We start from the raw sequence: 12,624 nt of genomic DNA, 5'->3' as shown, positions 1-12,624 counted from the left end.
GAATAGATTGTGGTTGGGATGGCTTGGGTCCCCAGTGATCCTTCGGGCTCTTTTTACACACCTGTCCTTGTAAATATCCTGAATAGTGTGAAGTTTACACCTACAGATGCGCTGGACTGTCCGCACCACTCACTTGTGACTGTGAGGCTAAGCACAGATCCAATGGCATTTTAAAGTTTAAAGTGGTCAGATTGGCACAGTGTCCAATGCTCCCTCAGTCAACATCTTCCAGTAAGCCCACAAAAATGTCTTTTACATCTGTTTTTCATATTTAATGTGTTTCTGGACCTGTTAGAGCCAGTGATTCAGTCTGGAGATCGTTTGTGTGATCCGGCACTTCACTCTCTTCAAGAAGATTCCAGGAAGCAAGCATGTACTCGGAAAGCCTCAAGGTGAAGAACCTTTGAGACGGGATGTGAGCCAATGTTCGACTCCATTTCACCGATTAAAGCATCCACTAATTGTTGATGAAAGCACGAGGAAGATTGAGACATGAAGATGAATGCCAAAGGAGCGCAAGAGCTCAGTGCCGACTACCTTCCTTTTGATGAGACAGACAGACAGACATACTTTATTGATCCCGTCGGAAATTGGGTTTCGTTACAGTCGCACCAAACAAGAATAGTGTAGACAATATAGCAATATAAAACCATAAATAATTAAATAATAATAGGTAAATCATGCCAAGTGGAAATAAGTCCAGGACCAGCCTATTAGCTCAGGGTGTCTGACACTCCGAGGGAGGAGTTGTAAAGTTTGATGGCCACAGGCAGGAATGACTTCCTATGACGCTCAGTGTTACATCTCGGTGGAATGAGTCTCTGGCTGAATGTACTCCGGTGCCTAACCAGTACATTATGGAGTAGATGGGAGTCGTTGTCCAAGATGACATGCAACTTGGACAGCATCCTCTTTTCAGACACCACCGTCAGAGAGTCCAGTTCCACCCCCACAACATCACTGGCCTTACGAATGAGTTTGTTGATTCTGTTGGTGTCTGCTACCCTCAGCCTGCTGCCCCAGCACACAACAGCAAACATGATAGCACTGGCCACCACAGACTCATAGAACATCCTCAGCATCTCTGGCAGATGTTAAATGACCTCAGTCTCCTCAGAAAATAGAGACGGCTCTGACCCTTCTTGTAGACAGTCTCAGTGTTCGTTGACCAATCTAGTTTATTGTCAATTCGTATCCCCAGGTAATTGTAATCCTCCACCATGACCACACTGACCCCTTGGATGGAAACAGGGGTCACCAGTGCCTTAGCCCTCCTCAGGTCCACCACCAGCTCCTTAGTCTTTTTCACATTAAGCTGCAGATGATTCTGCTCGCACCATGTGACAAAGTTTCCCACCGTAGCCCTGTACTCAGCCTCATCTCCCTTGCTGATGAATCCAACTATGGCAGAGTCATCAGAAAACTTCTGAAGATGGCAAGACTCTGTGTTGTAGTTGAAGTCCGAGGTGTAGATGATGAAGAGAAAGGGAGACAGGACAGTCCCTGTGGAGCCCCAGTGCTGCTGACCGCTCTGTCTGACACACAGTGATCGCAGTCGGGAAGGAGTCTGTGAGCGGCCTATCACGGTGTGGCTCGCAGAGGCAGGCGGGGAGGCCTCTGCACTCGCGGGGTGTTTCCCCCTTCATTGCAGAAGGAAGATGTTTCCGTGGTTCCGTGTTATGGGTTGGACTACTGTGTTTATGGACCTGTGGACTTTGACAGATTTATGGTTTTTATATTCTGCGTCTCTCACCCATTTCTTTCTGAGACGAGGGTTTGGGGTCAATATTCTTGTTCTGTTTGGTGCAGGGAAGAGGGGGTGTTGGGTTTGAATTCTGGACCAAGCTTGAATCACAAAAGGAAGCTTGACAACTGTGACTGGGCTTGAATGCCATCACCTCCGACAAGCAACAGCAATGACCACAAGGTTGTTGAAGAGCTCAGTGGTGTCTCTGCTTTGACCGACAGGACATGTGGGCACCTTCATGAGCTCCCTCAGCCTCTGCCGACCCTGTGATTTTAGTGTCTGTGGCTGATGTCAGAGCATCCTTCAGACGGGTGAAAGCGGTGTTAGTATCTGGCCAGACAATGTACCTGGTCAAGTAGAGAAGACCTGTTCTGATCAACTGGCAGGAGTGTTTCTGACATATTTAACCACTTTGGCAATCTAAGGTACTGACTCAAGCAGAATTCAATGACACCGATGCCCAACAAGAGTGTGGTGACCTGCCTCAGTGACTATCATCCAGGTGCATTTATATCCACAGTGACGGAGAGCTCTGAGAGTTGGTTATGAAGCATATCAACTCCTGCCTAAGAAGTGACTTAAATTCACTTCAATTCACCTACAGTTACAACAGGTGAACAGCAGATGCCGTTTCATTGGTTTTCCACTCAGCCCTGGAAAATCAGGACGATGAAAATGCAAACATTAGGAATTCATTGACTACAACTCAGCATTCATCACTATCATCCTCTCGAAGATAATCACTAAGCTCCAAGACCTAGGCCTCAAAACTTCCTTGTGCAACTGAATGCTCAATTTCCTCACTAGTGGACTCTAGTCAGTTCAGATTGGGAGCAACGTCTCCTCTATAATCGCCATCAGTACAGGTGCACCAAAAGGCTGTGTGCTTAGCCTACTGCTCTACTCACTTTACACTCATGACTGTGAGGCTAAGCACAGATGAAAAGGCATTTTAATGTTTAAAGTGGCCAGATTGTCACCAGTGTCCAATGCTCCCTCAGTCAACATCTTCCAGTAAGCCCACAAAAATGTCTATTTTACTTCTTTTACACCTGCTTTTCAAATTTAATGTGTTTCTGGACCTGTTATAGCCAGCGATTTACAGTCTGGAGATTGTTTGTGTGATCCAGCACTTCACCCTCTTCAAGAACATTCTGGGAAGCAAGCATGTACTCGGAAGATCTCAAAGTGAAGAATCTTTGAGACGGGGTGTGAGCCAATGTTCGACTCCATTTCACCGATTAAAGTGTCCATAGTTGTTGATTAAAGCATGAGGAAGATTGAGACATGAAGATGAATGCCGAAGGAGCGCGAGAGCTCAGTGCCGAGAACCTTCCTTTTGATCGCAGTCGGGAAGCAGTCTGTGAGCGGCCTATCACGGTGAGGCTCACAGTGGCAGGCGGGGAGGCTCCCTCTTCATTGCAGAAGGAAGATGTTTCCGTGGTTCCATGTTATGGGTTGGACTACTGTGTTTATGGACCTGTGGACTTTGACAGATTTATGGTTTTTATATTCTGCGTTTCTCACCCATTTCTTTCTGAGACGAGGGTTTGGGGTCAATATTCTTGTTCTGTTTGGTGCAGGGAAGGGGGGGTGTTGGGTTTGATGTTTCTGAACAATTTTCACGTTCTTTCTTTGTTTTGTGGCAATCTGGAGAAGATGATTCTCAGAGTTGTAATAGATACATCCTTTGATAATAAAGGAACCTTTCAACCTTTGATGACACCACTGTTGTTGGTCAAATCAAGGTGGTAATGAATCAGCACATCGGAGGGAGATTGAAAACCTGGCTGAATGGCGTCACAACAACAACCTCTCACTCAGCATCAGAGAAACAAGGAGCTGATTATGGACTTTAGGAGGAAGAATCCAGAGGCCCGTGAGCCAGTCCTCCTTAGAGTGGATAGAGTCAGTAACATTAAATTCCTGGTTTTATCACATGACCAGCATGTAGGTGCCATCACAAAGAAGGCATGGCAGCTCCTTGACTTTCTTAGGAGTTTGCAAAGATTCAGCATGTCATTTAAAACTTTCACAAACTTCTATAGATACACAGTGGAGAATACCCTGACTGGTTGCATCATGGTATGGTATGGAAACAACAATGCTTCTTTTAGTTTCACAGTTTGTTTTCTGTTGAACTGGCTGTTTGTCTGTCTGTGTTTGTGTGTAGTTATTCCCTGATTCTATTGTACTTCCCTGTTCTACTGTGAATGCCTGCAAGAAAGTGAATCTTAAATTAGCAAACGGTTGCATATACAAACTTGGGTAATAAATTTACTTTGAATATGATTAACTTATTGCTTTGTCTCAAAAATGCCATTGGACATATGACTGTGTTAAATGTACGTTTAAACAGGGAGTAGGTGTGGAGAATCAGTGTGAATTTACTCAGTGGGTTCACTTCTGTACATTTCAGATCAAAGCTGCACGACCAACATTCCAATCTGGATCATATTGACTGTATCAGCGATCACATTTGTGATAGCATTTTCCAGATACTTTCCAGTTTGCGGTAAGTATTAAAATCAAAGCATTTTCCAAAGATCTCAATCACTGTGAAAACTTTCCGCTGGTCTCACCATCACTTCAGCTTCTAAAGGGAGCCTTTGTGGGGAAATCTCCAGCACATTATCAACTCTGTCCCAACTGCTTGCTGTCACTCGGGGACAGATCTGGCCCAAATTTTACTGTTTCTGTTGGAAGTTCTGCTCAGAGATGCTGGAATCTCACAGTTGGTGAGCTGATGGGGTTTCGGTCTCCTGTGGAGTGTGGAAATCTGGAACTTTTGGGCTGAGTTCAGGTGATTTCCTTTTGTGCCTGCTGGGAAATTATTGGAGAGAATTCTAAGGCATTGAAGTTGTGTACAATTGAAAAGGTCGGGATCTGATTATGGATTTGTCAGTAAGTCCCAGAGTCCGGGAAACGCAATCTCTCTAATCTGAGGAGAGACAGCAAAGAAAATTGATGAAGAGTAATGTCAAAGTTGTTCTCCATGTGGACTTTAGTAAGTCATTTGACATGGTCCCACATGACAGACTGATCCAGAAGCCTAACACACCCAGGATCCAAGGTGACAGAAGGCAAAGGTCGTTTTGGAAGAATGTTTATTTCTGATTTGAAGTCTGCACCTACTTGAGGATTCCAAGTTCATAGCAACACACACAAAATGCTGGAGGAATGCAGCAGGTCAGGCAGTATACATGGAAATGAATAAATAGTTGGTTTCAGACCTAAACCCTTTTTCAGGACTGGAAGGGAAGGGGACGGAAGCCAGATAAGGTGCTGGGGAAGGGGAAGGAGTACAAGCTACAATGTGATATGTGAAGCCAGGTGGGTGGGGGAGTGGGATGAGGTGATAGTTGGAAAAGGGCTGGAGAAGGAATCTGACAGGAGAGGAGAGTGCACCATGGGAAAAAGGGAAGGAGGAGGGGCACCAGTGGGTGGTGATAGGCAGGTGAGGAGAAGAGAAGAGGTAAGGGGAGGGTGGTGACAGAGTAGGTATAGTAGAAGAGGGAAGGGGAGGGGAAAAATACTGAAAGTTGGAGAAATTGTTATTCATGCCATCAGGTTGGAGGCTACCAGATGGAATAATGGGTTTTGTTCCTCCAGCCTGAGAGTGGCCTCACATTACAGTGGAGGAGGCCTTGGACCGACATGTCAGAATGGGGAATAGAATTTAAATGGTTGGCCACTGGAAAACTCTGCTTGTTTGCAGATGGAGGGAAGGTTCTCAACAAAGTGTTTCCCGATCTGCATCATGTTTCAGTAACGTAGAGGAGACTGCATCAGGAGCACCAGTTACAGTAGACAAGCCCAATAGATTGGAGATGAAGTGTTGCCTCACCTGGGGGCTTGACTGAGACTGAGCTGAGTGATGAGGTGAATGGGCAGGTTTAGCACCTTTTTTGCTTGCAGGGATGTGCCAGGGGGGAGATTAATGGGGAGGGATGAATGAAAAAGGAAATCACAGAAAGCAGAAAGGTGAGGGGGAGGTAAAAATGTCGTTTGGTGGTTGGGTCCCATTGAAGATGGCAGAGGTTGCAGAGAATGATCTGCTGGATGTTCGTGAGTGGTAGGTGAGGACAAGGAGAACTTTCCCCCTGTTAAGGGGCTGAGATGATGTGGTGAGGGTGGATGTCCAGGAAATGGAGAGGATGCAGGTGAGGGTAGCATCAATTGTAGGGGAAGGAAAACCCTGTTCCTTGAAATAGGACTTCTCTGATGTCCTGGAAAGGGAAACCTCATCCTGGGAATAGATGTGGTGGCATTTTTACAGGAGACTGGGTGGGAGGAGCTGCAGTCAAAATAGCCAAGGGAGTCAGTAGGATTACGAAAGATATCAGTAGATAGTTTATTCCTAGAGATGGAGACAGATAGATCGAGAAAGGAGAGAGAGGTGTCAGAAATGGATGAAGTGAATTTAAGGGCAGGGTGGAAGTTGGAGACAACTATTCAAGTTCATAGTTCTCTTAAAGAGGGAAGTTTTCTTAAAGAAGCCTTAATGTGAATAAGAGGGTGAAAGTGTGGAGAAGAATGTACACAGTATGCTTGTCTTCATAATTTGGGCCATAAAATATAAGAATTGGGACACTAAGTAAGGTCAGAAATTGAAAGATGGGCTGGATGAATTCATGGTGGAGAAGCTGGGGCAGTGGCAAATGTTCAGGTTCTTGGGTCATTGGGATCTCCTCTGGGGATGGAGGCAACCTGTAGAAGATAGACAGTATACACTTGAGCCAGAAAGGGGTCAATATCCTTACAAGAATGTTTGGGAGTGGGATGGGACTCTGAGCAGGAGCAAGGCATGGGGATAAAGCAGTAACTTGCAAGAGCAAGTTTGGTCATCTGGATAGCCAGGGTAGTCTGTTATAGCACAGAGGCAAAATTCACCAGGGTGAAGAATGAAGGACTGAAGGTGCTGTATTTAAATGCATGTATCATTCGGAATATTGTGCATGAATTCATGACGCAATTAGAGATTGGTCGATATGACATAGTGGGCATCTCTGAGTCATGGCGGAAAGAAGGCCCTAGCTGGGAGCTTAACATCAAAGGATATACCTTGTATTGAAAGGAAAAACAGGAAGACAAAGGCAGTAGTGTGGCCCCATTGGTAAGAGATGGAATTACGTCTTTAGAAAGAGGTGACATGGGGTTAGAGAATGTTGTATCTTCGTGGATGGAGATAAGAAATTACAACGTTAAATAAAAACCATTATGGGAATCATATTTAGGCCTCAAAATAGTATCCAAGATGTGGGGTTAAGTTTGCAAAGAGAGCTGAAGAAGACATAGAATAAGGCTAGTGACACAATTGTAAGGGTAGACTTCAATATGCAAGGGGATTGGGAAAATCAGGTTGGTGTCAGATTGTAAGAGAGGGAATTTGTTGAATACCTACAAGATGACTTTTTAGAGTAGCTTGTGCTTGAGCCTACTTGGGGAAAGGTTATCTTAGATTGGGTGTTGTGTAATAACCCAGATCTTATTAGGGAGCTTAACGTAAAGGAACCCTTAGGAGGCAGTAATCATAATATGATTGGATTCATACTGCAATTTGACAGTGAGAAGCATAACTCATGTGTATCAGTATCAGAAGGGAATAAAGGGAATTACAGAGGCATGAGAGAGGAGTTTGCCCAGGTGGATTGGAGGAGGCTATTGGTAGGGATGACGGCAGACCAAAGATGACTGAAGTTTCTTGGTATAGATCACAAGGCCCAGGACAGATATGACCCACAGAAGAGGAAGTTCTCAAATAGCAGGGGTAGGCAACCGTGGCCAACAAAGAAAGTTAAAAACTGCATAAAAGCCAGGGAAAGGTCATATAAGGTGGCAAAAGTGAGTGTGAAGTTGGCTGATTGGGAAGCTTCTAAAATCTAACAAAAGGCAATTAAAAAGCTATAAGAAGGGAACAGATGAAATATGAGGGTACACTAGCCAATGATATAACACAGGATACCTAAAGTTTTTTTCTCTTATAGAAAGAGTAAAATGGAGGTGACAGTTGATATGGGACCACTGGAAAATGATGCTGGGGAGGTAGTAATGGGGGAGAACGAAATGGCAGATGAGCCTATTGGGTACTTTGCATCTGTCTTCACAGTGGAAGACACGAGCAGTGTGCCAGAGTGTCAGGGAGCAGGAGTGAGTACTATTGCTATTCCAAAGAAAAACGTGCTAGGCAAACTGAAAAGTCTTAATGTGGATAAGTCACCTGGGCCAGATGGACTACATCCCAGAGTCCTGAGAGATGTTGCTGAAGAGATAACGGATGCATTGGTCATGATCGTTCAAGAATCACTTGATTCTGGCATGGTCCTGGAGGACTGGAAGATTGCAAATGTCACTCTACTCTTTAAGAAGGGAGGAAGTCAAAAGAAAGGAAACTTTAGTCCAGTTAGCCTAACCTCAGTGGTTGGATAAGTGTTGGAGTGTATTATTAATGGTGGGGTTTCAAGGTACTTGGAGACTAATGATAAAATAAGTCAAAGTCAGCATTCTTTCCATGACGGGAAACCTTGCCTGCCAAATGTGTTAGTGTTCTTCGAGGGAGTAACAAGCAGTGGTAGTGGATGTCATTTACTTTGATTCTCAGAAGGCATTTGATAAGGTGCCACACATGAGGCTGCTTTACAAGATAAAATCCTATGGTGTTACAGGAAAGATACTGGCATGTATAGAGGAATGGCTGACAGGTAGGAGGCAGCAAGTTGGAATAAAAGGGGCCTTTTCTGGTTGGTTGCCGGTGACTCATGGTGTTCCTCAGGGGTCAGTATTGGGATCGCTGATTTTCACACTGTTTGTCAATGATTTAGATAATGGACTTGATGGCTTTGTGGCAAAGTCTGCAGATGATATGAGATAGGCGGAGGGACAGTGCCAGGATCCAACAGGTGTTGATGGGAAGGGGTTGTTTGATGGGTAAAAAACAAATGGAACACGTGGGGGGATTTTAAGAGAATGATAAGTGGAGTTTAACATGCTGACCATCTTCAATCAGGACATTGAGTAGAGGGGTTGGGACATTATGCTGCAGTTGTATAAGTCATTGGTAAGGCCACACTTGGAGCACTGTGTACAGTTTTGTTCAGCCTGTTATAGGAAAGATGTAATGAAACTAAGACGAGTGCAGAAAAGTTTTACAAGGATATTGCCAAGACGGGAGTTATAGGGAGAGGCTGGCCAGGCTGTCTTTATGGATTAGGACACAGCTGTCATTACCTCCAGTTGACCTCTGTCTGTTTGTGTGTTTACACCTCGCTGTGAGTCTGTGGTTATGTATTGCCATGTGCTCCTGTCCCCACTCCTGCTCTACTCCAGCCTCTGTATTACTGACTACTCCCTCTCTCACCTGTTTCTCATTATTACCTGTGTTGCTGCCACCTGTATCTATTGCTCAGTGTATTTCAGTCCTGTGTTTTCACCTGCTTTTTGCCAGATTGTGCCGGTGACTTTTCCTGAGCCTTTCCAGCATTTGTATCTGTACTCCGTCTGTCTGAATATCGATTCAGCCTGTTTCCTGATTCTGGTTTTTGGATTTCTCTGTATGTTTTGATCTCTGCCTGAACTTTGATGTACCTCAGGATTTGTTACTCAATTGGTATCACTGTGTGCACAGTACTGGGTCTGAGATGGGATCCCTGCTCCAGCACCCTGACATTAGGGGAAAGAGGCCATATGGAAATGTTTAACATAATGAGAAACATAGACAAGGTGGATGGAATCAGCCTTCCCCAGGGAGGGGAGCCCAAAACTAAGGGGCAGAGATTTAGGGTGAGAGGGGAAAGATTTAACAGGGATCTGAGGAGCAACTTTTTACACAGAGGTTGGTGAGTAGATGGAATGAACTGCCAGAGGAAGTGGTTGTGGGAAGTACAATCTTTTCATGTGGGAAATACTTGGATCGGTACATTCAGGGACAGTGCTTGGAGGGATATGGGACAAATACAGTAAATTGTTACGAGCTGGGAGAACAGTGTGGTCAGCATGGACTGGTTGGACTGAAGGGCCTGTACCCGTGCTGTATTCTCTATGATTCTACTTTGCAACTTTACAAACACTGGATAGGCCACACTGGGAGTACAGTGTGTAGTTCTGGTCACAACACTACAGGAAGGATGTGGTTGCACTGGAGAGAGTGCAGAGGAGATTCTTCAGGATGTTGCTGGATTGGAGGAGTTTGGTTCTGGGGAGAGATTTCATCGGCTGGGCTTGGTTTCCCTGGAGTGAAGGCAGCTGAGGAGTGACCTTTATAAGTATACAAGGTTGTGAAAGGCATAGATGGGATAGAGAGTGAAAATCATTTCCCGTGGTATGGCAGGGGTATCAAAAACAACTTCTAGGTTTAAGCTGAGAGGAAGGAGTTTTGAAGGAGATGTGTGGGATTAGTTTTTAAAACAGTGATTGAAATCTGAAACACACTGTCAGAGGAGGACACGTTATGTTTAATATTGCATGAAGGATTTAGAAAGGCATTTAAATAGACATGGTTTAGAAGGGTATGGACCTCGTGGACAAATGGGATTGGTGTCAATGGGCAAAATGCACAGCATGATGAGATGGGCCAAAGGGCCTGTTTCTGTGCTGTAGAAATACGTGACTCAGCTGTGAATAAATGGTTGGTTAAAATAGTAACAAATAATCTTCAACAATGTGTATCATTCATCTAGAATTTATAAGGGATTATTTCATACGTTACAGGCAGAAACGAAGGAACTAATGAGAACAACCGTGCTGAGATAGAAAAGGTATTTTGTTCATATAAATTCCTGCAGTTTTCTTGTGTTTAAACAGTTTGTAAATTCACTGTTATTTCTCCCTCTCTCAATTCACACATGTATAAACTCACTGGAATCTTCCTGCTGTATTTATAACGCCACTCTCTCTCATTTATTGACACATGGGTCAGTGGGAATCATGACCTCTGTTACTGTCGATAATATCTGGTTAAATTTAATTTAATGGACAGTATCCCTTAGCGTTTCATGACATTCTTGTTTGGACACGATTATGGATATTTACCATTTCCCCCAGTCTGTGTCTGGTTCTGCAGAAAGTGGTTGTTTCTGTCTGACCCCTTTGTAACATCAGTTATGTCCAATTAGTCACCTCTGCCTCTCCCTCGTCCCACTCCCCTCCCCTGCCCTGTCCTTCACCCCTCCCCCCACTCTGCCCGTCACTCTGTCCCATCTTTATCTCAGTGAACAAAGTGAAGGTTTGTCATTATGTATAACAAACGTATTCTGTCCATTTTAGGATCATGGAGAAAAGCAGGAATTACAAACTCTCAGCCCAGGTCACGAAGCTGAACCGGAAAATCATCCGGCCAGTTAGAAGGGACACAGCAGCCTTCAGTTCCAGAGGTGACTGTGAGGGCAGGTTCTGTGTCCCTGCTGTAGACTGGAGCCTGGAAAATCCTTCCCTCCAACAGTGGGAACATGGTGCTCTGCAGCTGTAACTTGTCTCACCCTGAGTGAGAACAACACTGCACTCATTTCAGCTCTCAGCTTCCAGTGACCCTTCATCCCGGATCATTAACCCTGAGTATAATAATGAGGCCGGCATCATCCAACTCGGAGTGACACATCAGTGATGAGCATTTTCTTCATCAATCTACAAACATCCAACAATTACTCCTGAGCCACTCTGAGAAGGGTCACATATTCACACAGCACAGAAACAGGTCCTTCGGCCCACCAAGTCCATGCTGATCTTGTTACCCATCTCCACAGATCCCATTTGCAATCATTGTGGGATCTGCATCAAATTTGTCATTTTCCTGCCCAGATTGTCTGCTGTTAGTCAAACTGAGGACATTGTGTAGACTCCACCCCACCTTTGTGTTGTTGTATCAGACTAAACCGGTGAATCCAAGCCCAGAAATTCTTTCCATTTTGTACAAGTATTAAAACTGCTCTGGATGTTACACTAATGCTGTCATCAGAAATCCCATAAAGATTGTGATTTTCCCCAGTACAGCACTTCCTCACAAAGTCTCTTCCATTTCTGTACAGTGAGCAGTGAAACTGCAATAAAACTCTGAGTTTGAATATTGTATTGGAGGGTGATTTTGGGATATTTTAATCCTATACTGTGTGTACATGTGTACATTTGTATTTTAAACATGTTACCTGATGCCTCTTTCTGATCATTGCTGATTAAATAAACTGCTTCTGTTTAGCTGTTGGTGATAATTCTTTAATGGGATCAGCCTAATTATGGGATAATTTACAATGTCTAATTAATCTCCCACCTTTGGACTGTGGGAGGATAGTGGAGCACACGAGGAAACCCATACAGTCACAGGGAGTGTGTACGAGCTCCTTACAGACAGTGGTGGGAATTGAACCTGGGTCGAACCCGATCACTGGTACCGTAAAGCATTGTGCTAACCACTACACTACCGTGCCACTCCTTACACCTCAGTGACCTTGTCTATGTGTCCACCCTTGCCTGGGTGACGAGTCCACCACGGAAGAACGGTCTAGCTAAAGGATGGAGGGGTCATACTTGAATGGCCACAACAACACATCAACGGATCAAGAACGTAAAGGAAGGTTGGCAAGACAATAGCTGTTACTGTTTGCGTGTTCTCGCGCTCTCTCTCTCTCTCTCTCTCCAACAATTACAACACATCGACCAACAACTACCTCAGCCTGCGTGAACTGAACTGAACTTTATATTTCCATGTGACAATTCATTATCCCCTAGACAACAATAGAGATTGTTTATTATTGATTATTATTATACCCACATTTTTAGGCTTAGTATTGCTAACGTATATTGTCTGTATATTTGCATTGATATTGTTTTGTATATTTTTACTAATAAACACTGTTGAAAATAGTACCACCAGACTCCAACGGACACTT

At 44.4% G+C, this 12,624-nt stretch overlaps 1 protein-coding gene across 1 annotated transcript in view; it reads left to right on the top strand.

The window, feature by feature from the left end:
- Positions 1-11,986, top strand: part of LOC132394811 (uncharacterized) — a 53,731-nt gene extending 41,745 nt beyond the window's left edge. Inside the window, exons 9-10 of the mRNA XM_059971218.1 lie at positions 10,454-10,500; positions 11,009-11,986. Of these exons, the coding sequence (XP_059827201.1) occupies positions 10,454-10,500; positions 11,009-11,086 (125 nt within the window). The 3' untranslated portion in view covers positions 11,087-11,986. The remainder of the gene's footprint in view (positions 1-10,453; positions 10,501-11,008) is intronic.
- Positions 11,987-12,624: the final 638 nt, after the last annotated feature.

This window comes from Hypanus sabinus, chromosome 5 (assembly GCF_030144855.1).
Source record: "Hypanus sabinus isolate sHypSab1 chromosome 5, sHypSab1.hap1, whole genome shotgun sequence".
NCBI classification, from domain to species: Eukaryota; Metazoa; Chordata; class Chondrichthyes; order Myliobatiformes; family Dasyatidae; genus Hypanus; species Hypanus sabinus.
The sequence above is the reverse complement of the archived record's forward strand: the minus strand, read 5'-3'. Positions and strand labels throughout refer to the sequence as shown.